General features: G+C 37.2%; 2 protein-coding genes across 3 annotated transcripts in view; one reads left to right on the forward strand and one right to left on the reverse strand.

The window, feature by feature from the left end:
- The window catches only part of LOC144974592 (universal stress protein Sll1388-like), a 128403-nt gene extending 110424 nt beyond the window's left edge, over window positions 1-17979 (reverse strand). Inside the window, exons 1-4 of the mRNA XM_078917610.1 lie at window positions 17367-17979; window positions 5427-5507; window positions 1451-1557; window positions 54-517 (exon numbers count right to left, since the gene is read on the reverse strand). Coding sequence (XP_078773736.1) covers window positions 308-517; window positions 1451-1557; window positions 5427-5507; window positions 17367-17433 — 465 coding nt within the window. The 5' untranslated portion in view covers window positions 17434-17979 and the 3' untranslated portion in view covers window positions 54-307. The remainder of the gene's footprint in view (window positions 1-53; window positions 518-1450; window positions 1558-5426; window positions 5508-17366) is intronic.
- A 38-nt stretch (window positions 17980-18017) lies between these two features.
- LOC144974593 (uncharacterized) lies at window positions 18018-23983 on the forward strand. Of its 2 annotated transcripts, none has more exons than XM_078917611.1 (3): window positions 18018-18309; window positions 19018-19113; window positions 23845-23979. In XM_078917611.1, the coding sequence occupies exons 1-3, from the start codon at window positions 18213-18215 to the stop codon at window positions 23961-23963; spliced, it is 312 nt and encodes a 103-aa protein (XP_078773737.1). In that variant the 5' UTR covers window positions 18018-18212; the 3' UTR covers window positions 23964-23979. The 2 variants fall into 2 exon arrangements, with proteins under 2 accessions (XP_078773737.1, XP_078773738.1); XM_078917612.1 differs by having other exon boundaries at window positions 18022-18309; window positions 23848-23983.
- The last annotated feature ends 921 nt before the right edge of the window (window positions 23984-24904 follow it).

Genomic DNA, 24904 nt, shown 5'->3' on the forward strand with positions numbered 1-24904 from the left:
ATGGGTTAAGTCTGAACAAACCATATGCTCAAAAGCCGAATTAAATGTTAAACTGGTCAGGAATATAAATCGTTGGGAATAGTATCCTAAAATATGGCATCCTTTATCCTCAATAAAACATACAAATTCGACACAAGTTTGATATTTCTGGCTATAAGTTCAATTTTCAACATCTTAACCATCCTGACTTAATACTGTTTTGAGACGAAGGGTCACATATTTGAGAGTTAAATGTTTTCTGGCCTAAATGAAAAATAAAGCGTTTCGAGTTTTGTCAGTGTACGGCCGGCCATTTTGTTCCGACTAATCAATGCTTGTGGTGATCTGGGTGCTTGCATACGAGGACAGGGATATGTGAGTGGTGCATGACGTAGTCGCTGACGCTTCCGAGTAGAGTCCTCCTGATGGTCCCCATACCACGTGACCCGATCACGATCAGATTGGCCTTCTCGTCGTTGGCCACCCTGACCACAACCTCGCCTGGTTTACCGCCCACACTCTTGACTTTACCGCCAATCTGAGGAAACAAAAAGTTGACAAGTTATTAAACAGTTTTCATTAATACCGTCTACTGTACTCCTAAAATAATAAACAAATAAAAACAAACAAAAAAAAACAAAACAAAAAAAAAACAACAAAAAACAAACAAAAAAAACATAAAAAAATAAAAAACAACCAAACAAACAAACAGAACAAAAAAAACCCCCAAAAAAACAAACAGACATGTAATGAGAACGTTGGCCAGAATACTCTTGCTTCACACAACCAACGATTCAAATGACTTCTATCTTATCAAAAACAGGGGTTACAGTCTAAGGAGATACAAGACTGCCAATAGCCCCCCAACCAACCACCAGCCCTATTCAGATATACGATGTTCTTATTTTTCCCTCCTATCTTTTTAGGAGAGAAAAAAAAAGCAATAGAGAATGAGCAGCGTCCCTTGATTGGACGTCACCCATAGTCTGTGACGTCACCGGCGGAAAAGTTATTAGAGAGAGAACGTCATGTTGGTTGTGCGCTAATCTCATTCCCTATAGAAAAGAATTGACATTGTTGCTCGTGCACATTTTCATAATAGATGAGGTGGAAGATCGTTGTATCTTATTATGATCTAATAGCCTTCAACAGTCGTGACGTCACTTCCCTCGTAATAACGCATGGTAACTTAGCAACTGGTTCTAAACTATCGGAACAATGGCGGATGCCCTTATGAAATAATTTTCCAACGAGCAAAAATGTGTGTCCAGAGGAGAAAAACATTATAAATCTGATCAGGTTTTGACTTTTTTTAACATTCTGATCACATGACACGTGAAAACGGTCTCGCCAGCGTGGAGAATAAAAAGTACCAATTTTCTTTGTTTAGAACCAAACTGCTCGTTGCTGGGCGACCTGACATCAGACTATTGATGAATCCTATTAAAAGGAGAACGTTCACTTCACATACCCCTGCTGTCTTCATCTTGAGACCAAGCTGCTCCAGGAATCCTTTGATGCGATGTTCCTCCTCTTTGAGGATGTCTGTGACAACGCTGGTGTCAGTCATGACCATGGCTGGAGAAAACAAAACAACAAAACCCAATGACAATGAGAATGAATACGGAAGGGTGGGTTTGGGGGGGGGGGGGGGGGGCGGTAAGCAATGGATTAAAGAAGAATTAAATACAAAGATGAGAGGAGATTGATAAGGAAAAACAAAGAGTTATAATAGGAATAAGGATAGATAGAAGAGGGAGGAAAGAGAAACAAGAGATGTGAAGAAGAAGGAAGGGGTATTGATTCTGTATGTTTAGGTAAAAAAGGCACAACATCCAGCCGGACATAATTTACCAACACACAAAACTATGTGTAACCTTGAACGTTTATAGTCTGACTGGTAGAATGTAGCGAGAACTAATCATTAAAAAGAATGTCTAAAAACAAACAAAAGAAAAAAACCCAAAGAGCTGAGTGACATCAATTCCGTTCAATTTATAATGACGAAAGCGGAGGAGAGTATATAAATATGAGAGTGGGAGGATGAAAGGCTGGAGGAGGAAATAAGAGTAAGGGGATGAAGGGTGGGGGCGGGGGGGGGGGGGGGGGGAGGTCATGGATGAGGAGGAGGCGGAGGGGAAATACGAAGAAAATGGAGGAAATCAGACTAGAGATCTTTTGAATATTTTGAAAACAATAGTAAAGCAGTGTGGCCTTATTAATTCTGACATACATTGTTATGATTCGGTTCAGGCAAAGTCAAAATTAAAGTTTAATGATAGCGGTCGTTGTTATAGACAGTCTGAAAATGTCCTGTAGTCTGAAGCAGCATTCTATTCTCATTATTTGTTTTTAATTTTTAAAAAAAACATCTATATTTTTTATTTATTTATTTATTTATTATTATTATTATTATTATTATTATTATTATTATTATTATTATTATTATTATTATTATTATTATTCATTATTATTATTATTATTATTATCATTATTATTATCATTATTATTATTATTATTATTATTATTATTATTATTATTATTATTATTATTATTATTATTATTATTATTATTATTATTATTTTATTTTTTTAAATCAGAATTGGAACAGGCGATAAGACGACGAAATTCATACGGGGAAATATGCAAGCCAATCAAATCTTCCAATGTAGATAAAATCCCAATGATAAACGAATGTCACCGAGACTCGAGTACCTACGCCATCTCAACAAACCCGATTATGTAAATTGATTCAATTCGTCACAGCCTTTTTTTTTTTCAAACTTGTGGTTTCGGATCTCTCTCGGGTTCACGACACAAAGTGATCCAAAGTAATGCGAAAGGCATCATTTCTAACTAACTAAATAAAATAAAATAAAATTCCGTTTATTCATCCCATAGGGGAAATTTGTCTCTATGGTCTATTCTAAGGGAAGACTGGAATAACCCAGGCGTCAGCCGCAATGCAGCGCCGCAAATTGAGCTAAGGCGAGGTGACTTGCTCAAGGCCACACAGCGCAGCGGCGGGTGATCGAACTCGATACCTTTCGGGTAAGAAGCAAAGACCGTACCGCTGATCCACGTTGCCCCCCTACCTACATAACATTAAATATGTTTTGTTTTGTTTTTAAGAGTTTTACCGCGCTTCAAAACATTTAGGTCATATCAGCGCCAGTTAAAAGGATGAAAATTGGATAGTAAAAAACATTCTAGATGTACAATTAAAAGGACTCGAGGAAAAAGTAATACAAAAGGGGAATGGTACCAAAAAGGGAACAGATGTATATTCCAAGAGCACACTATCACTGTACTTAGTTTGGGATTACGAAAATTTTTAATGTCTTACCCAGACACCAGCACAAAATCCCACTAAGAGGAATACACTCAAATGTTTACAACCATATGTTAAAATAAAAAATAACTACATAATAGAGATGCTTTACAAGAAAAAAATATCATCTCCCAAAACTATAACTATACACATTCAACTATTTCCCTCCCAGCCAAGGACTCCGGCCAGGGTCAAGACAGAACTTAGTAATCTCATTCCAAGACAAAGACAGAAAGCAATTGGAAAACAGCAGATACAGGCACAGTAAGTATCTCCCTGCCCAATATGGGAGGTCAGGAACCTACCCAGTGCTTCTGCTTAAGATCATGACGAGAAAAAAAGTGTTAAAATCAGTCGATTCGCCTTAGAGTGTGAATGAGTACCTAACACTAGGCATTGGCGGATATTTTTGGACTCTCAATACAAAAAGGGGCGTATATCAGGTATCTTGGAGATTCGGTTCCACGTAGCCTGCTGAGATCACTGACGAAATATATACACACACACTCACAAACACACACACACACACACACATACAGAGAGAGAGAGAGAGAGAGAGAGAGAGAGAGAGAGAGAGAGAGAGAGTCGTGACGTCACTTCCCTCGTCATGACGCACAGTAACTTAGGAACTGATTCTAAACTATCGGAACAATGGCGGACGCCCTTATGAAATACTTCTCCGACGAGCCTTAAAGTGTATCCTGAGGAGAAAAGCATTATAAATCTGATCATGTTTTGACTTTTATACATTATGATCACATGACATGTGAAAAATTTCTCGTCAGCACGAAGAATAAAAAGTACCAATTTTCTTTGTTTAGAACCAAGCTGCTCGTTGCTGGGCGGAAGTGACATCAGACTATTGAATCCTATCCTATTATCATACAGAACTGTTGAAAATGTTCTATACAGTGAAAAAGTTCTAACCAGCATGAAAAATAAAAAGTACCGATTTTCTTTGTTTAGAACCAAGCTGCTCGCTGCTAGGCGGACGTGACATCAGACTATTGAATCCTATTATAATACGGAACTGTTAAAAAATGTGCTATATAGTTGGTGCATAATCTTTAATCAATTTACATATCTGACTGTAACGCCATCATAATTTGATGTCATAGCAACGGTCATATGAAATTAAATCTGTGGCACAAATTACCGGGCACAACCCTATAATGAAATGCAAACGTGTGTTATTGGTCATGCACCAGTACGCATAATTAAATGTAACAGGTTTGTATGATGTACCAATACGTATAATAATATTATTATTTATACTGGGATAACATTGGAGGACTGAAGCAATGATATTCCAAAGTTAATCCAATTAAAACCCATCCACTTGTCCCAATGACGTGAAATTAAAAATATTCTTTTGTTTTAAAATTGTCTTGTTACGATGCTGGTTTTATAGTCAAAATGGCGGATAACTCAACTTTTGGGTTAACCCAAATTAAAGTAGACGAATATTATACACTCTCTCTCTCTCTCTCTCTCTCTCTCTCTCTCTCTCTCTCTCTCTCTCTCTCTCTGTGTGTGTGTGTGTGTGTGTGTGTGTGTGTGTGCGTGTGTGTGTATGACACAAGGGGGATTACAGAGAATGGCACAGAACGATAGACAGACAGACAGACAGATAGTTAAGTGGATATGTTGGTATGCAATTTGAAAAGCCGATAAGTATAAAGAGAGCGAGAAAGCGAGAGAAAGAAAGAAAAAAAAAGAAAGAAAGATAGAGAGAGAGAGAGAGAGAGAGAGAGAGAGAGAGAGAGAGAGAGAGAGAGAGACAGACAGACAGAGAGAGAGACACACACAGAGATAGAAAGAAAGAGAGAGAGAGAGAGAGAGAGAGAGAGAGAGAGAGAGAGAGAGAGAGAGAGAGAGAAAGAGGGGTGGGGGGGGGGGGGGGATAGGGGTTAGTAGTACACGTACATAGTACAACGAACGGATGTGCACGCATGACATGGAGATAATTATAATGATATATTATCTAATCTTTATTCCCTATAATTAAATCTAATCTTGACACAGTGCTATCATCATAGGGTTGTGTCATATTATCTAGAAATTAAAATTATGCCATGCGTGCGTATTCATTCTATTTTTTCTTTGTAGAACTTACGTGACTGGATGACCGTGTGATACTCTGGTACATACAGCATAACGACGTGGTCTTTGGGTAGGTGAACATTCTTCATGTAGTCTGAAAGTTCAAAATGAATGAATGAATAAATAAACAATACACGACAATCGGCAGATAAAAGTGTGAACACTATTTAAATCAAACCCTTTACAAGCGCAGTTATTTATTTATTTTTTTTATTTTTTTTTTTGGGGGGGGGGGGGTTACTCTCGTCAAACATACTTTATCGGTGTTCCCAAGATAGCAGAAATTGCGAAGAGTGCGTCGAGAAGTCAACTCTCAACACAGCAACTGCTCTCTTTGTAAATACCGGTTGTGTCAACGGTTTACCACAAAATAAATATGCATTTCAGTCTCGCCGTTAACTCTCTCCTTACCAGCCATTTTCAGCATTTTCCCCAAAACTTCACACCCAACACAAAAATACGATTTTTTATCACTCAAACACAATAGCAGTAAGGTTCTTGCGATACATTATTTCTTAAGCAAATCATGCTCTACAACACACCGTTCATTTCCTTAAAATTTTATGATGTACTAAAGAAATTTGAATAAGAAAAATGTTGGTTGACTCGTAACGAATGTGACGATTTTACTATAGTTGGTAAGGAGAGGGTTAAATAAAGGGGTTAACTGGTAGATTGCAATGAAAGACTGTTCTGATAATGATAATTTAAGTTAATTACTATTTCTTATTCAGGTCATGGTCGAAGTTTGGTCAGAACTATTAACAAAGCTAACTCTCTCTCTCTCTCTCTCTCTCTCTCTCTCTCTCTCTCTCTCTCCCTCCCTCTCCCTCTCTCTCTCTCTCTCTCTCTCTCTCTCTCCCTCTCTCTCTCTCTCCACAGCTGCTTATCCGATGTGATGATTTACAAAAGGGCAAAGACAAAACAATCATCTTCTCTCATATAGAAACATAATCATCCGCATCCAACAGCCTCTCTTAAGGAAAGTCAGAAAAGGACTCCAGCCAGGGTCTTGGCAAAATCCAAGATGTACCATTCCATGACTAGGATATGACGCCGCATTGAATAGATGGCACAATAGATATAGAGAAATAGAAAACTCTTATCAGAAGCCACATTAACTGCCAACTGGCCTTTTTCCTTCTATTTTTTTTTTTAGATGAGGGAGAGAGAGAGGGGGGGGGGGGGGGGGGGGGGTTGAGCGTAATGGACCGTTTTAAGGAAAAGTAGATAATCCCATATATTTTTCAAAACTCATTTGTTCACTTTATCTTAAAAAGTCCAAAATTCCCAGCCAAGTTTCTTTCAGCACCCATTCTCAGTAATTCATGTTAATCCTTGGTCTATTCTATTATTAAACGAATGGTCTTTAAAATAAAAGACGTCTTAGTTTATTTTAAAATGGCATTTAAGAAACTTCATCAAAACCATTCTGTAATGCAGGGTAGGCATCTTGTCCTTAAAGTTTAAAAATGACGGTGATATAATCATCATCGATCGAAGCAATTTCATCGTCCACCAACAAAAGTTGTGCATGGCGAAGTAATGAATTTATATATATAAATATATATAAATATATATATATATATATATATATTATATATATATATATATATATATATATATATATATATATATATATATATATATATATGAATATGCGGCTATGTGGTCAAGTGGTATGACATTCGCTTTCGGATCGGAAGGACCCAAGTTCGAGCCTCGCTCGGTGCATAGTTGAGTCCTTGGAAAAGGCTCTTTACTCACATTATCTCACCCTACTCCGGTGTAAAATGAGTACCTGGCCGTTAACAGCGTTGTCTCTGTCGGAAAAAAAAGACTGTAATATCGCTTAACAGGCGCCATGTCTCGTTCTACATGTTACATGTTACTGTTGGTCAGGGGCCCCTTGTAAAGCGCTTTGAGCACATTAAGTGGATATTGCTCTATATAAAAGATCAAGAATAAGTTGGCTCGATGTTATTTTAATTACACACTGTTGAAAAAAAAATGAACAGAAGCCGATCGGGCAGCATATTATTATTATTTCCTATAATAGCATAGTAGAACTATAAGGCTATTCATAACTATTATGAATTCCATTATAGTATAGAGACATGACTTATTTTTATGTCCAATAGTATTATTGCAGAGGGAGCTACACCAATAAGTTAGAAAATATTTTCAATGTTTACATTCGACATTCCAGTACACGTATTCTAATCACTCCTTCAAACATTCATATAACAGCAAGCACCCTTTACAGTCTGTCTCCAGTTCAAGGCAATATTATGAACATTTAGATTGTTTAAAAAATGAGCTTTTATATAGAGCAATATCCACTTAACGTGGTTAAAGCGCTTTACAAGGGGTCCCTGACCAACAGCAACATTTAACATGTAGGATGGGACATGACGCCTGTTAGGCGATATTACAACTTTTTCGGACAGAGACAACGCTGTTAACGACCAGGTACTCATTTTCCACCTGAGTCCGGTGAGAGAATGTGAGTAAAGAGCCTTCTCCAAAGACTCAACTATGCGCTGAGCGAGGCTCGAACCCAGGACCTTTCCGACCCGAAAGCGAGTGTCATACCACTAGACCACATAGCCGCACAAGATAGCGCATGGCCTCGGATTCACCATGTTGAAGGCGCTTTACAATGCTTCATTTATTACCCCAGCAAATGCAATTGAACAAAATGTATAAATTGAATGAAGCGTCTTTTTTTGTACAATAAGTACTACTATCACTTATTCATCTATTAGCCAAGTTGGCTGTCACATCTGGGGCCCAATTTTATGTAAGCGGACTAGATTTTGTTCTTTACTAGTATAGTAAATGCCTTGATAGCCTTAAGCCTAAGCGATTTTATTAACGTTTTCTAGTCTCTGACTAGCTGCTGGGCTCTTGCTCTTTCAATCTAAAAATAGCTGCTATCTTGTCGACGCTATGATGTATCCTAGTAACTAGTCTCAGACTAAACATGAAGTCCGGCCTCAGAAAATGACTAAAACTTGGCCAAACTAGTCGGAAGAGGTGTCGTGATTTTAGTCCGGGCGAGACTAGCTTGGTCAGCTTACATCAAATCGGATTTTTCAAAGTCCTTGACCAAAGTCAGAGACTAAGCGTTAGTCCGCGTTCATAAAAAACGATAAGGATAATATCATGCGTCTTACTCAAAGACTCGACGTTGACGTCAGAGTTCTTCAGTCAGTTTCATCCAACCGTTCATTGACCACAGCCATTTTCGCTTGACGCTTTTAAAAACCCGAAATATTGCACTATTGAGTCGCCGAAACCAGATATCATTAACATAATATATTGGATGTGACAATTTGGAATTTTTAGTGTGTTAATGAATAGAAGAGAAAGAGTGTGTATAACGGGCGACTTGTGTACGGTATGAAATGGAAAGTTGGTTCCATTTGGTCAGCAAGCAAAAATAAGTGAAGGATCGTGGAGCGCATTGGGCATAAAAAACCGTGGAGATATCTAAATAAATAGTCATAACAATTACAGCAACACACCAATTGCTTGAATGTCAACCTCTTGAAGACCAGAGATGCACATTCCTCCCACCAAATCAAAACATCAGTAGCGCAGTGTATATAGTCACATGGAACAACTACAAAAGACGTCTAACTTCTACGTCATGGCACAAGACCGAAGGACTAGATGCTCAACTGGCTGCTGGTTCGGATAAGTAAGTAATCGTTGCAGAATGACAGCTAGCTAAGATAGGACCTTTATCAGCAAGACTCAATTTCTTTCAAATCATAATAATAATATTCCCCATTATTTATCTGATTGTGATTGCCCAACCAATCAATGTCATCATACCAAATTGTGCCAGAACAAGCGTTGCGACTCGGGCACCACTGAGGGCTATTCCTGCTATTTGGTGAAATAGGCGAAACCTAACACCAAAGAATGGCCAAATGTGACTTTAAAAGCAACACAGATTTCATGCGCACCGCAGAGGACCGTGGTTCGTGGAGACAGCTGACCGGCAACGTACTCAAGAGTACCAGCCACGATGGATGATGATGAACACTAGATTCGAGTAAAATATAGCTCTGCCGCTAACGGATTAAACTTCTAAAGGACGTTGACCCGTAGCTCTTTTGAACCCTAGATAACACCACATAATACGACTCGTTAACCACACAACACATTGTAATAGACTGTAACTGTGGAGTAGAGGTGGTAGATAAGAAGAGGCAAGGTTATAACCGATGAGGAAAGGTCAAATTTGGAGAGGTGGACACAATGGATTTGACGTCCTTAATAATAACATTCTTATCATGATTATCTATGTGTACATTAATTGTGTGTATACTAGAGTTTACTAAGCGCGTATTTTCCATAGTTTCAAATAATATGCTTACCCACACAATATCATGCGACACATTTTCAGTTATTAAAAAAAACTTAATTCTACATCTACATTTACAACGCCATGTTCAACAAATAGAGGACAATTATACAGGATGTAGGAGGAAAAGAGTCTCTTAGCCTTAATCTGTAGATTCATCCAAAAACTCATGAATGGCCACTTCTCTTTCTGACAAAGTCAGTATCTCACCCAAGCCGAAATTAAATTATACTCATGGGGTCAATTATTGTAAATCTTATGTCACTTCAGCGCCAGATAACATGGAGATGATGGGGAAATGTAAATGATTGCAGATCTGTATTTACGAGCACCCAAGAAGTGCTAAGATAAATTATGGGACGACTTGAAGCAGAAGACAAAAAGCAGATTCCAAGTGCGATCCATCCGTTTGGCTAATGTGGATCCATATTAAGAGGAACATGCCCAAATGGTCGCAACAATAACATACATAAAAGAACAGTAAGATCGATGGTCGATTAGGTTTACATATCTCTTAAAAGACTTTTCTTACTTCCTCCAGATAAAGACGCAAGGCAGGTCAAGACAAAACCAAAGAGTTGTAATTTTTAAAAAATGGACACAAAAGTTTGTAACGAAAAATATAGGGAACCCATAAGAGAAGCCATCTCGAAACTATCAATGACAAAGATGAGAATTCTTGGAAGAGCATTCATTACACGGAGTTAGATCTTGAAATATGGGTGTTAACCATAGTGAAAGAATGGAGAAAAATGTCTTGCCGAACTTGAAATATAAATGTATGCGGTGCTTGAAGACTTCGGCCGTCCGTGCATTCCAATCATAAAGAATATTATGACAACTTCAGGATTCTACGTCTTTGTCATGTCTATGCCATCCACTTTTGGCCTGTGCTGCCAAGTTGTTTGTTTTTATTTTTAAAAGGTCGCCTATCTTTACCAAAGGGTCCCGATAGCTCAGTTTGTAGAGCACTCGCTTAACAAACAAAGGGACTGAGATCGATCCCAGGTGCAGTCGAGATTTTTTCTGACCCACTGTCCACCCAGCAATAATTAGGTAGCTGAGTCTGGTAGATCTGACGGAAATCCTATCCAAAGAGTTGCAAGCAATTGCTTCACGCTATAGAAACCTGGATAAACTCTGGCTCCGAGGGCTTGATGGCTCTGAAGCATTGAAAAAAAATTATCTTTAACAAATGGATAGTATAGATTGCCATGGTGCATAAAACACACACACACACACACACACACACACACACACACACACACACAATTCATAATCATAAAAGAAATCATCTTACGACTATGACCAAAATAATTGTAGTGTAGAGTCAAGATACATAGATAAATATTTGCTATTCCAGTAATTTCCCTACATCACCGGTGGTAGATCGGAGATCGCCGCATTCTGAATAGAACTAAAGTTGACTATTGATGTCAATAAAAAAAATAAAAAATCCTCTGCTACAAATGTGTAGGTACACAGTTAATTGTTGCCGGCTGATTCATAGCAAAACGCTTGTAGCAGCGGTTGCCCTGCCATAATCAATTTTTCCCCCATGGATAGTAGGTATACGAGTGTTATCAATGCCTACGTGACATAAGTCATGAATGAACAGACAAAAGGGCATTCGATAGCGTATGCTTTACAAACATTACGACGTGACATGCATTCATCTATCACGAATTATTGAATTTATTATAACGCACAATCGTAAAACACAAAGCCCTATTTTACCAGCAACCCTGGTGGAAATAGGATAAAAGTATTCTCTCATCACACTCAAACCACATGACCGCTTTACGTGTCCTGTGAGAAAAAATAACACCGGGTTCTCTTTATTATTATCATTCATTATCAAACCTGCTTGCGTCTGAAATCGTGTCACGGGATACAAGAATGCATTCACGAGATTGATAACAAGTATCTATTTATTCATTAATCATTTATTTGTCTATCTTTTGTTATGTCTGTCTGTCTATCTTGATATCTATCCATCTATCTTTTTATTATTTATTGGTTTATTAATTTATTTGGGTATATATTGTTGCAGTGTCTGAACAATTAAAAAAAAAAACAAAAAAAAAAAAATTCAACTTAAAACAAAACAAAAGGTTTTCCTTGACATCAACTCTAGTAGCGTTACATTAATTAAAATAAGCCAATATATTTCTTTCTTTCTTTTCAAAGTAAGAAATATATGTATAAGAGGTAGACACTGGAACGTGCAAGAAAGAAAAAAAAATTGAAAGAAATTAATTTCCAGAAATCAAAAATTATTTTGTTATGATGCACAGTGCACACCGATGTCATAACAAATGAAAAGTACACAACAACATGGGTTAATAATGTACATCTAGGCCGAGCCAAAAAAGTCAAATTTCATCTTCTGCTTGCCACGTTCAGGGGGCAGGATGGCTCAGCGGTATGATCTTTGCTTCGTACACGAACGGTACCGAATTCGATCACCGCCACTGCGCTGTGTGGCCTTGAGCAAGTTACCTTGCCCTTTCTCAATTTGCGGCGCTGAATTGCGGCTGACCCCTGGGTTATTCCAGTCTTCCCATGGAATAGACCCTTGAGACAAATTTCCCCTATGGGATGAATAAAGGGAATTTTATTTTATTTATCTATTATTTTATATCTGAATTCACAGCACTCAAAGAGATATTTTAAAAATAATATTCACGAAAAACAGCGTACTTGTTAAAATACTTCATACAGCTGCTGGGGCTTGTGACCTGTGCTTCGAATAAAACCCAACACAATCAAGAGAGGATTAAAAAAAAAAAAAGTCGCGTACTGGTTAGTGGCTTTGATAATGGCTCTTTGTTGTTATCATACTATCGGCCATGATATATTCTTGTCGAAACTCAATCCATACACCGACATTCCTTTCATGGGACACGTGGCACAAAAGGTTAATATTTAATAATGGCGGATGCTTCCGCCGCTACTACTACTACCACTACTACTACTACTACTACTACTACTACTACTACTACTACTACTACTACTACTACTACACTACCAAGTTGTCCACAACCCACAGCAACAATTATCATCAAAGATCACGTATGTAAGGCGATATTATAATTTTGTTTCTCCACAAAGAAAACGCTGTCACCGGACAAGTACTCAATTTTTACCCAAGTACGATACGATAATGTACCAGTAAAAAGCCCCTTTCCTAGGACTCAACCTTGTCCCACCCAAAACGAGACTCGAACCAGGGACATATGGGTTCGAAGGCCAGTGTCGAATCAAAAAGACTACACAGTCGCAGTCTAATACCTAGTAGTTGATGTACTACTACTACTACTACCACTACTACTACTACTTCTCTAGTAGTAGTAGTAGTAGTAGTAGTAGTAGTAGTAGTAGTAGTAGTAGTAGTAGTAGTAGTAGTAGTAGTAGTAGTAGTAGTATTGGTTGATGTATTGGATGCCCTTAGCAGGACAGGCATAGTTTAATTTTTGAAAAAGTTTTTGGGAGGATTGTAGACCCTCAAAGTTGAATTCAGTATTTTACTTTCCTGTGCTGAAATGTGAGGCAGATGTGGATTTAGGTGTGCTTGGTTTACTTTCTTTTGGAGTTGTAACTTGATCGGCTTTTCTCTTTTTTTTTTCCATTTTGCTTGAAAAAATCCCGTTATTTCTTTTAAGCGTCCTTTACAATCACTTCAAGTTTTCTTTGAGACTCCTGCTTTTGTTGCCTATCTTTTTCCTAAACAACGTAATGCCCATCAGCTTTCAGTCTTTCTTGATAATTTGAACCATGGATAGAGTAGGAAACTTGAACCTGTGAATAAAGAAAATTGAGCGAAATTACATCATAAGCTATGAAAGACAAATCGGAATAAAAAGCAAATCTTGTTTTCTTAAAAATAATACAATAAAACTAAGAAAATAAAACTCATTTTTAACTTGTATCATATTACTTTGTAACAACTAAAATATTGACATTATACACAGCTAAACAGCTTGCTGACCCACTACATTTAAAGTGACTCAAAAGTTTTTCACATTAATTTAAATGTTTGATTTTCTTTTTATTTCTCCCAGGGCTTCTTGCCCCTTTAATAGAAGACTACTACTGGCTCCATTGCCATAAGGATATTATAGAACAATAAACAGGGTTTTTCCCTTAATTCAAACATAGCAAAAATCTTCAAGTGATCAAAAGATTCACAAGCTTTAAAAGATTCAACTTACCTATTGCAAAATAGCAGGCTTGATGTTGAAGACCAGTGTTTGAAATTTTATGATCCAAATGTTTATAAAATGGCTGCCTGATCAGTTGAAACACATTGGAGTGGACATTACTCTTGAGACTTAAAAAACAACTTTTATATATTGTCTTTGAATTAAAATAGAATTAGTCAGTCTGTTACTGTCAGTCCGTTACCCAACAAAAGTACCTTAAATGATAAATTTCTTGAAAAATTATCTTACAGTGCTAAGCCATTCATGTAAGAACAGAAAATCTGAAATAGTGAGTCTGTACAACAATCACATCTTTCGTAGATGAAAAAATACTGTTTTAATGGTAACGGACTGACATACAATTTCCCAAGGTCATTAAAACGACCGATGAGGACAACATTTCATTAAAATCGTAAATTTGAATGTTTATATAGGTTCTTGATACTTATAATTGTTTTAATATCAATAAACAACAGCAAAGGTGGCTATAATTTTGTAGAAATTGCAAGATTTATAATATTGAGAAAATAGTCTTTTCGTTCTTCAAATAGGGCATACCCTTACATTAAGCTATAATAAGCATCCTGTATCACAAATATGCACGAAATATCCTTATATTCATAATCCTGAATGATTTTCCAACAAATTGATACCAAATTTTAATATGTTCTTAAGAATTTGTAAAACACCCCTTCGGTTGACATTTTCATGGAATTTCCCTAATAATAATAATAATAATAATAATAATAATAATAATAATAATAATAATAATAATAATAATAATAATAATAATAATAATAAAAACTACTATTACTACTACTCCTACTACTACATACTATAAAGCTTATATTATTCATTAACACACAAGTGAACATTAAACATATGAATGAGGAAGAAAATGAATAAGTTAGGCACTAAAGTTAAAACATATGATCCTACGATCTTCTATCTTCACGTTCCATCATTGTATTAGTATTAGTTGTAATAGTAGTAGTAGTAGTAGTAGTAGTAGTAGTAGTAGTAGTAGTAGTAGTAGTAGTAGTAGTAGTAGTAGTAGTACTTGTGTGGTAGCACTAGTTTTGAGGGTAAAATATTTTTTTAAGGGGAGAGAGAGAGAGAGAGAGAGAGATTGGGGGGGGGGGGGGGGGGGGGGGGGGGGTTAAGGTGATTAGACAACAGTTATAGATTGAAATGGGTGATGAGAATTGGTCAGGTTAGGATAGGCATTTTAATGAATGCAGAGCATTAATGGAAAGATGTGTGTCACAAGGGTAGAGAAACGGGAGTATGAAACATGTGAAAGCAGTTAAGAGTTCCTTGACAATATGGTTGAATGAAAAGTGGGAGGAGAACGGGGTAAGGAGGAGAAGGGGGTAAATAGGATGAGGAAGGAGAAGGAGAGAGAGAAAGAAGAAGAAGAAGAAGAAGAAGAAGAAGAAGAAGAAGAAGAAGAAGAAGAAGAAGAAGAAGAAGAAGAAGAAGAAGAAGAAGAAAGAGGGGGGGGGGGGGGGGGGAGAGAGAGAGAGAGAGAGAGAGAGAGAAGAGAGAAAGAGGCGGGGGGGGGGGGGGAGAGAGAGAGAGAAAGAGATGTGGGATGCAAGAATGAGATCATTGAAAAATAAGTAAAAATAAATAGAGAGGTGATTTCGGAAAGAGAGATACATGCAGAAAAAAAAGGAATCAGTGATTGTGTTTCAGAACCCCTAACCCTCTCAATTGCAATTTTAGAATGAGAATGGTTGTACAATAATTCATCAATGTTATCGTCAGGGTAGCAGCTTCTAATGGTGCTCACACTACTATGTTACGACGATCTTCCCAATCAGCAAATTCTGTACCTTACTCATGCACCATCATTAACCCGCCCGGAAGCTTTGTCACAACGCACCGTTCAACTAGATGTTCTACGGTTTCAGGCTCATTACCACAACATGTAAATGTTGGAGAGGTGACAAGTCCCCACTAATGCAATGAACGTGTTGTTAAGCAGATTCTTGACCAAAGCTGATTGGCTGCCACCCAGTGTCTCCTCTTGCTGGTGGAGAAGCCTGGCAACTTCTCCAGTTTCGAGGAGTCGATGTCCCCACTCCCTTGAGGGATTGAATTCGCCCAAACTGACTTCCACCTCATATATATGCAACTCTGTCCCAAGTTAGGGAATCTACATACAATGGGTTGCTGGGACTTATTTCGGCTCGAAACAGGGGCACCGTCCATTATGTGCTTGTGAGGGGTATCCCCAGTCCCTCTCTCTTTGATCTTATTAAGCCAGTTGTTTGCAATCGCCTCTCGCCGGACATTGGAGGTTGGATTGTTGGAATTATCAGGCCCCATTCTCTAGGCAATGTTGCCAGCATTCCCGACACTATGTGCATGGACTTGCAAAGTTTAACATCTACCTTCTCAATGTACTTGCTTCTACCCCACACCGGAGCACAATACTCTGTGGCGGAATAGCATAGTGAAAAGGCGGACGTACTCAAAAGCACTTGATTAGCACCCCAAGTTGATCCTGCCAGCCTCCTAAGAAGACTGTTGCGTTTCTCTATTTTCTGGGCAACTCCTTCAAGATGCACCTGATAGGTAAGGCTGCAGTCCAGCTTCACCCCCCCCCCACCCCCCGGTATTTTGGATGCGGCTCATATGGAAAAAGCTGGTCCCCAACGAGGACATTCAGTTGACGGGTGTGCTAGCCACTGCATAGGTGAAAGAATATATATACACACATACTATAATCGTGAGGGACACTGTATTGCTTCTTCATCCAACATGTAAATGATTATTTTGCTGAAAAAGTTATCTCAAGCATCGGTTGAATATAGGTAATAAAAAAACTCCATCCAGTATCATAAGCATTATGAGGTTACGCTGTTTGTGATCATAATACCGATTCACAATGATCCAAGATCACAATAGTGTTGAGACGATAACAATAATGAAAATTGTGATGATGCACGATGTTTGTGGAAGATGGTAACAATGAAAATGTAATGGTTGAGAACAAAATAACTATTGAAAGTGGCTTTGGTAAAAGAAATGCCACAACTAGATGGCACCAGAATCACTTGATGGCTACTTTCCGAAAACAAAAACAAAAACAAAAACTCAACGCGTCATCATAATGGTCAACTCATTTATTAACTAATAAAATAATTGCCTTAGATGGCAAATTGTAATAATTTTATGCTGTGAATAGGAATGCAAGCAGAGGGCCATTCGTTACCTTATTTAAAAGCGAATCAGAAAGATACAAAAATTGCAACGTTTTTATCGGTTGGTTATTTCTCTTTCATGAAAACCGATGTAGATAACTCGGGTTAGCAATGTAAGAATGTACCAAATAAAGTAAAAGTAAAAGTGTATGTCTTACATTGAAAAGCATCATCGGAGTGGTGACTCTCGTCCATGGCAATCAGAACAATCCTTTCGTGCTCCATGTTGATATGAAAACTGCTTTTATTTTTTTTTCACTGCAATATTTTGCGATCTAAACCGTCTCTAAGACTTGGTATTTACTGTAACGCGTCCTTGTACAATGCGACAAAACTTTGGAGGGAGGTCTCGTTTCTCTTATCTGAAAGAAACCGTGGTTGAATCTTAACAAAAATTTTAATCAGCTGATAGAGGGAGGCGGGAGGTGTGTTCATCCGTTAACACTAACACCGACCCACAAAGGAAAAGTGGGACTCCCAACTCCAAAAGTTGTGGGGGATATCGATACTTTAACAAAACATAGAACACTGATCAATTACATAATGTGTCGCATAATACAAATTATGTGTCATGTTTCCTAAATTCATTAAATTTTTTCAATGATTGAATTGAGAAACGTTTGAAGTTAGTCTTGTTAAACACTCTTCAAACCAAATGAAAAAGATTGATTAAGACATATCGATATTGACAATATTTTAGTGTGAATGACCGGTAATGTGTGGTCTGCTAGAAATGTTATCTACGTGTCGTGTGTGTGTGTGTGTTGTGTGTGTACAAGACCTTGACTTGACACGCAGTACGCATTTACACACTGACGACAAATCAAGACCGAGGAACGAGCCGACTGAATACTGAACACCTGTTTCTTCGTGAGACTTCATTGTTTTCTTTTGTTTTTGGTTAAATTGTGTTAGAACCGGTGGCGAGTAAGCATTGAGGCTGATTATTGGAAGTGAAGAAATCTTAACCAGTGATCTTGACTTTCTAACTCTAACGCTTAAAAATGTCTGAACAAGTACAAGGCGCAGAAAGTGAGAAGAAAGTTCGTAACTGCATTATTGCTGTGGATGGTAGTGAACACGCGGATTATGGATTAGAATGTAAGTATTTATTTTAGAGCGATGGACCCGCTCCGCCCCCCTTCCTTCCTTTTTTTCGAACTGAAAGTACCGAAAGTTCTTGCTGTTCTTTTTCAGTTCGGCTTCAGTTCATTCTTTCGTTCTTTCCATTTCAGTTCGGCTTCAGTTCATTCTTTCGTTCTTTCCATTTCAGTTCGTATCACACTGCACACGTTATTTTGAAGACCCTGGATCTAGCTAAAATAGTCTATTTTTCGCGGATAGTATCGGTATCAGCGAACGCAGAGAGATGCGCCTCAAAATGTTGAATAAATTCCCAATAGATTTTGATGCAGGCATCAGTTTTTTTTTACTGATAATATATTTGAAAAAGGACCATTTTCTTAAAAGTAAATCAATTCAAAATTATAGGGAAGCTTTTAAATTCCTACCATTACTATGACAATCTGCATTAGATTACTTGCTGCTGTTTTCAATTGTTCCACTGTTGCTACTTTGAATATAAATATCCAATTTTGCCTAAGTCTACCGAGAAGAATTATGGTTATCATTTTAGCAAGTCAATTGCTGATGAGCAATACAAAAGCTTCAATGTTAAATCGAGATTTCATAAAATGTTTTTAAATTAATCTTTGATTTTTATCAATGGTATGTTTGTATCCAGATACTCTTATGCAAAGCAAGAATTGGTTTCATTGTTACAATTGTTTCATTTCTTTGTTCAACCAGGGTTCATTGAGAATATCCATCGACCAGGAGACCATGTAGTCCTTGTCTACGTTCCAGAATTGAATGACATTTTGCACTCTACAAAATGGACAACGTGTGAGTTTTCATCAATTCATTTCATGACTTTATATCTCTGATTCAGTTCTTAGTTCAGCCTTTGTAAAACTGTTACAAATAATCTTAAGAAAATATCCACTGTTAGAGATTTCCTTACTCAAGATACAATGAAACTCGTCACAGCTCTTATTTTATCACATCTAGACTATTGCAATGGTCTTTTATTTCACATAAGCCATGATAAAATCTCGCACCTGCAGATCACACAATAGTGCAGCTTAATTAGTGACAAAACAGCTGCACTGGCTGCCTGTCAAGGAAAGAATCATTTGTAATATTGCTCTGTTTTGTTTTAAAAGCCTAAATGATGAAGCACCTACATTAAAAGCATGTTAGAAATATACCAAATAGGAATTTACTATCCTCGACTGACAAAACGAAGCTTACTCATAGAAATGATTATTAATTATAAATTATAAATGTTATGGTGGCCATTCCTTTACCCTCACTGGGACCCTTGCGTGGATTGACTTACCCAGAAGGATAAGAGAAGCAAAATCTATTGATGTTTTTAAATCATTGTTAAAGTACCTTTTTATCGTTACATTTTCATGATGTTGATAAGATTTTACATACACCGCTGCTATTGATATCGTTGTGGTATACATTTTATATGGTATGTTAATTTTGTATATTTATTTGTAACGTGCATGGAGCATCGCACCGTGATGAAATTGTACAATATAAATGTCGTGTATCATCATCATCATTATTATTATTATTATTATTATTATTATTATTATTATTATTATTATCATTATTATTATTATTATTATTATTATTATTATTATTATTATTATTATCGTTATCATTATCATTATTATTACCTCATAAACCATGCTCAATGTATTATATTTTTATACATCAAATCCGTTGTCTGTTTACAGTAATGCTATCAGAGATAGAAAGTCAAGGTAAATTTACGCAAACAAAAGGACGTTGTTTTAGTAAAAAGATGGTAAAGCCAGAAAGTTTTAAACTATTTGGCATTGTTTTTAAAAATATGAATAATATTGATCAGCTTTTCAAATATTGTCAGTTTAGCATAATTACAGGTAAAGCTATATTATTCTACCTCCGTTAAGGATCTCGATCTTCAAAGTCACAAATGTAAACTTCATGAAAAGGTCATATAGTATAGTAGACTGATTACATTTAACATGTTCAAAGGCTAGAAGTCCAAGTTATGAAAATTTGACTAAATTTCAATTTGAGAATAAATCTATTAAACAATATTTCACCCATTCGTAGTACAGTCCACTCTTGATAATTGCAACACCTTGAGATCAGCGAAAATGTTGTGATTAACCGAAGTTGCAGTTAACTGAAGTTGAGTTTCCTGTCCACTATTGCAACATTTTACTCATATATGGTAAACTCAAACCAGTAGTTGTAAACATTGTTCTTAGTCCACCACAGACTGAGCAATTTGATTGGAATAAAAAATATATGGCAGCCTTGTATAGATTTTGACAAGCAAAAGCAGCTTTGAGGCAAGCTGACATCTTAAAATGTGACCCTCCGCCTCGAACCGGTATTAAGTCGGGATTTGGAAAACGAAGAAAACCGGTTTTAAAGTGGAAATGGTCAAGATTATCAAATTTCAGTTTTTGGTTGTTTCAGAAACTACAATAATTTTTCTACATGAAAACATAATAATTCAACATAAACATTGACGATAAGTTATATAAATTTCAAGTTTAAAAATGCAACTATCAGTGACACATTCAAAACGAGAGTTGACTTTATCTCAGAGAGCCACCCTTTCCAAAGCTTAGTAATACCGAGTCTTTTTCTCCACCAATAAGATGTAAGATATCACAGCAAAGGGCGTGTCTTTATCTATCTCAGAGAAAGCATGACTGTTTCCACAATTTCATGGTTCAACCAATAATGAACTTTAAAAACTGTAAACAAGTCTAGGTTTTTCCCTCTGGGTGGGGATCCTGACCTCCCATAGCGGGCAGGGAGGTACATACTGTGTCTTCTATCCCCTTATATCTGTTATCCAACATGCTTTCTGTCTTTGTCTCGGAGTGGGATTTCTTGGTTTTGTCCTGGCACTGGCCGGAATCCTAGCTGGGAGGGAAACAGTCAAATGCAGTTATTGTTTTGGGAGATGATATTTTTTTCCTTGTAAATCATCTCTCTGTTATGTATTATTATTTTTATTTTGAATGTATAATGTAAGCATTTGAGTGTGTTCCTCTTTGTTGGATTTTATGCTTGTGTCTGGATGAGACTTGTAGGTGATTTCAAATTGAGTACATTGGTGGTATGGTCTTGGAATCTACATCTGATCCCTATTTGTTCTCAATTCCCCTTTGTCTTACTTTTTCTTGGGTGCTTTAATTGTAATTCTAGAACTTTTTACTATCCCATTTTCTTCCTTTTTACTGGCGCTGATATAACCTAAATGTGTTGCAAGCGCCGTTAAACCCTTAAAAACAAACATAGGTTTTTCCCTGACAACCTTACAAATGAATGATTCTGATTGGTCAACGCTCATCACATGCGTTGTGGCTGTAGGCCATAATGCTCGGATGATGCTTCATGACGTCAGCATGCGTGTGTTACATACGTGTGTGTTTGTGCATTTTGATACACACCACGTGCTTTTATATCTGTGTCTAGCTGTATTTTGTAATGATTGAGGTGGGGGTCCTCCTTTGTCCCTCTTTAATTATTCATGAAATTATAGGATATGCTAAGACTTAATAGAACAACAGTTGCCTAATCTTACACTTACAGAGATTGTTGTAGGATAAACATTTAATTTTAAGTACAAAAGCAGAATAATAGATAGAGCCTTCAACAATTAATGAACTGTAACTAAAAAATGAAATGGATAGATAAACAGACAGACAGACAAACCTATTAATGGATAAATAGATATGTAGATAGATAGATAGATAGATAGATAGATAGATGAAGGGGAGAGACAGACAAACAGAGAGAGGGAGGGAGAGAGAGAGAGAGAGAGATGGATGTTCGTTTTGTCGTGATTTCTTTGTATACTGAAAGAAAGGGGGGGGGGGGGGTCTTTTTAGACAATGAACAATGTGGTGGAACGCTAAGGAAAACTTGAGAGATTCAATAACATGTTTTCATGTAAGTCACTACACAATAAGCCCCACCCCTCCTCCTCAAGCTGTTATCTGATTCAAAATGGAAACAATGCAATGATTGATTTGACCAGCCCATTTCTTTAATTGCAATCTCATTGGTCAATATGTTTCCAGTTGATTGACTATGACTTACTTTGTAACAAAATGCTTTCTTAAACTATCCCTGCAATTCTTTGCTCCGCCTCCATCCCTTTCTTCATGTCTACCTCACTCTCTCCGTCTCCCTTTTGTTTCTTTCACACATACAAACACACACACACACACACACATACACTTATACAGGTTTCAATCTTTATTATATTTCCCTCGCGTCCTCTTAACACAAGCAGTCTCTCTCCCCTCCCCCTCTCGCTCCTCTTTTTCTCTATATATCTCTCTCTCTCTCTCTCTCTCTCTCTCTCTCTCTCTCTCTCTCTCTCTCTCTCTCTCTCTCTCTCGTGTGTGTGTGTGTGTGTGTGTATTTTACTCTCTCATTCTCTCTCTTCCTCTCTAATCCTCTTTCCTGATAATTTTTTCCCTGCCCACCCGGCTTCACGTAGTTTCAAAACTGTACTTTCAAATTTCAACCTTCTTTAACTTTTGGCATTTTGAAATCGTATTTTCTCTATTATATAAGACAAAAGATTCACATTAATAATTCTTATTTCATTGATTCTTTATTTAAATATCAAAAATTCTTGAAAAAGTGAGCAATTGTCGGTGTTTTTTTTTCCCCAGTGTTTTAAGAACATCTTACATAATAATGAATAACTACAAAAGTAATAATTGAATTGTTTCGGTCATATCTCGACAATAAATAATCAGAATTATATAAATTTGGTATCAAATTTTAAAGCATAAAATAAACTGTGATTGGGTACCAAAAACCCAAAATTGAAAAATCCGACTTAATACCGTTTCGAGGCGGAGGGTCACAAATTGGGTTCACTTTCACTTTTTGTTCTCAACATTTGTAAGAGTCGAAGAGATTAGCCACGATGAGAGACAATAAGCTCTCACCAAACCCGTTGGTCACAATGCACAGTTGTCAATCACAAAACAAAGGATAACATCTCTGTCTCTCCTCAAAATTGTCATCGTCTAACTGTTGTCTAAACCATGGCCAGATCACTCACCTCATATCTAATGGTCACATGACCGCACAGACCCGAACTGCAAAGCCCTGCCTTCTTTTTGTCTCTAATAGTGTGGTGACACACTGCTGTAGCATTAAACCCCACCCGCTCTGGATTATTCAACACGTCATGATTTCACACATGATGAAATCTAATCATGAGGTTTTGTTTGATTGATCCCTTGAATTTGCCTCCTTGTAGGGTCGAATATTTGTTGTGATTAACCGAAGTATGTTGCAATTAACCAGTTACTTTTATATAAAATTAATTTCATTTCTTGGGAAATGTTGCGATTAATCGAAAGTTGAAATTAACCGAGTTGCGATTATCCGGAGTGGACTGTAATACATATTCTTGATTTTTTTGAAAAGCTGGCCAATGTTGGTTGTATTAGAATTGAGAAAGTTTACTGACTTTATTATTTTAATCAATATATTTTGTTGTTTTTATTTGTTGCCTATGTCCAGCAGCTGTTTACCAATTTGACAGGGAGCTGCTGGATGCTATGCTGAAAGAAGAGCAGGCCAGAATCAGGGCCGACTTGGACAAATTTGCCAAAAAGCTCAAAGATCATGGGGTGAGTTGACATTTTTTTACAATATTTTAAGCTCAATTGCAAAGGCATTGAGGGATCCCAACAGTGTGGTTTGTAGAGCACTCGGCACACAAGCAAAAGGAAGACTGGTATGGGAACCAGGTTCAAGGTTCTGTCAGGGTTTATTTATCCAACTCTCTGTCCATCGGGCAGTGATTGGTTTGATGGTGGTGTTAGTTGTAATCAAGAAGCGTCCTGTCCAAAGGGTAACGTGCATTTTTTATGTGTGTTCAACACCACAAAAAAACCAGGTTATCCTCTAGCTCCTTGGATGTTAAGGATCTGAAGGACCTTTTATTGGGTTTATCACTTTCAAAATATTTCAATGCAGATTGGAGTTGTCTATCATATTGCATGCCACTTGATGGCAACAGTAGTCTCTTGGGCCAAGGGATCATTTATCCTGCTTCCATTTGTATGAAATAAAAAAATTTTAAAAAGTTTCATGCTTCCCTCTATGGGTAGGACTATGTCAGTTTTTAATGTACGTAATTTGCATAATTTGAGTCTCACTGTTTTAGTTTTGTGTAAGAATTGGACATAGTGATGTGGAGGTGGAGTTTTCAAAATTGACATCTCGCACAAGCTGATAATAAACCTGAGCTCTACCAGCATATCAGAAATTTCTGGATTCGGATGAGGCCGAATTAATCCCTGAAGAACTATTCATTTAAAAGATGTTCTGATAACTTACTGACACTGGGCCCAATGTTCATCTCGGGTTCAACCAGGGTTTTCTGACTCTTCTGTCCACCCAGCAGTGGTTAACTCTGATGAAGATTACTTTACAATATCTGATGAAAATTACTTTACAAGTTTACAATAGACCAGCATCATATGCCAGGGTAGCATGTGAACATAATTGTCCATTTCACGCCCATAAACAAGGATTACCTACGGATTAAGGGCTCTTTTGATCACTTGATGCATTT

This window comes from Berghia stephanieae, chromosome 6 (assembly GCF_034508935.2).
Source record: "Berghia stephanieae isolate SIO BIC M18660-M18661 chromosome 6, UCSD_Bste_1.3, whole genome shotgun sequence".
Classification (NCBI taxonomy): Eukaryota; Metazoa; Mollusca; class Gastropoda; order Nudibranchia; family Aeolidiidae; genus Berghia; species Berghia stephanieae.

Bases quoted from the DNA above. Each gene is read 5' to 3' on its own strand.
- LOC144974593 (XM_078917611.1), top strand. From the start codon at position 18,213: ATGTCTGAACAAGTACAAGGCGCAGAAAGTGAGAAGAAAGTTCGTAAC. The intron at 18,310-19,017 runs GTAAGTATTTAT...TTGTTCAACCAG, and splicing joins CGCGGATTATGGATTAGAAT to GGTTCATTGAGAATATCCAT. The intron at 19,114-23,844 runs GTGAGTTTTCAT...GCCTATGTCCAG, and splicing joins CTCTACAAAATGGACAACGT to CAGCTGTTTACCAATTTGAC.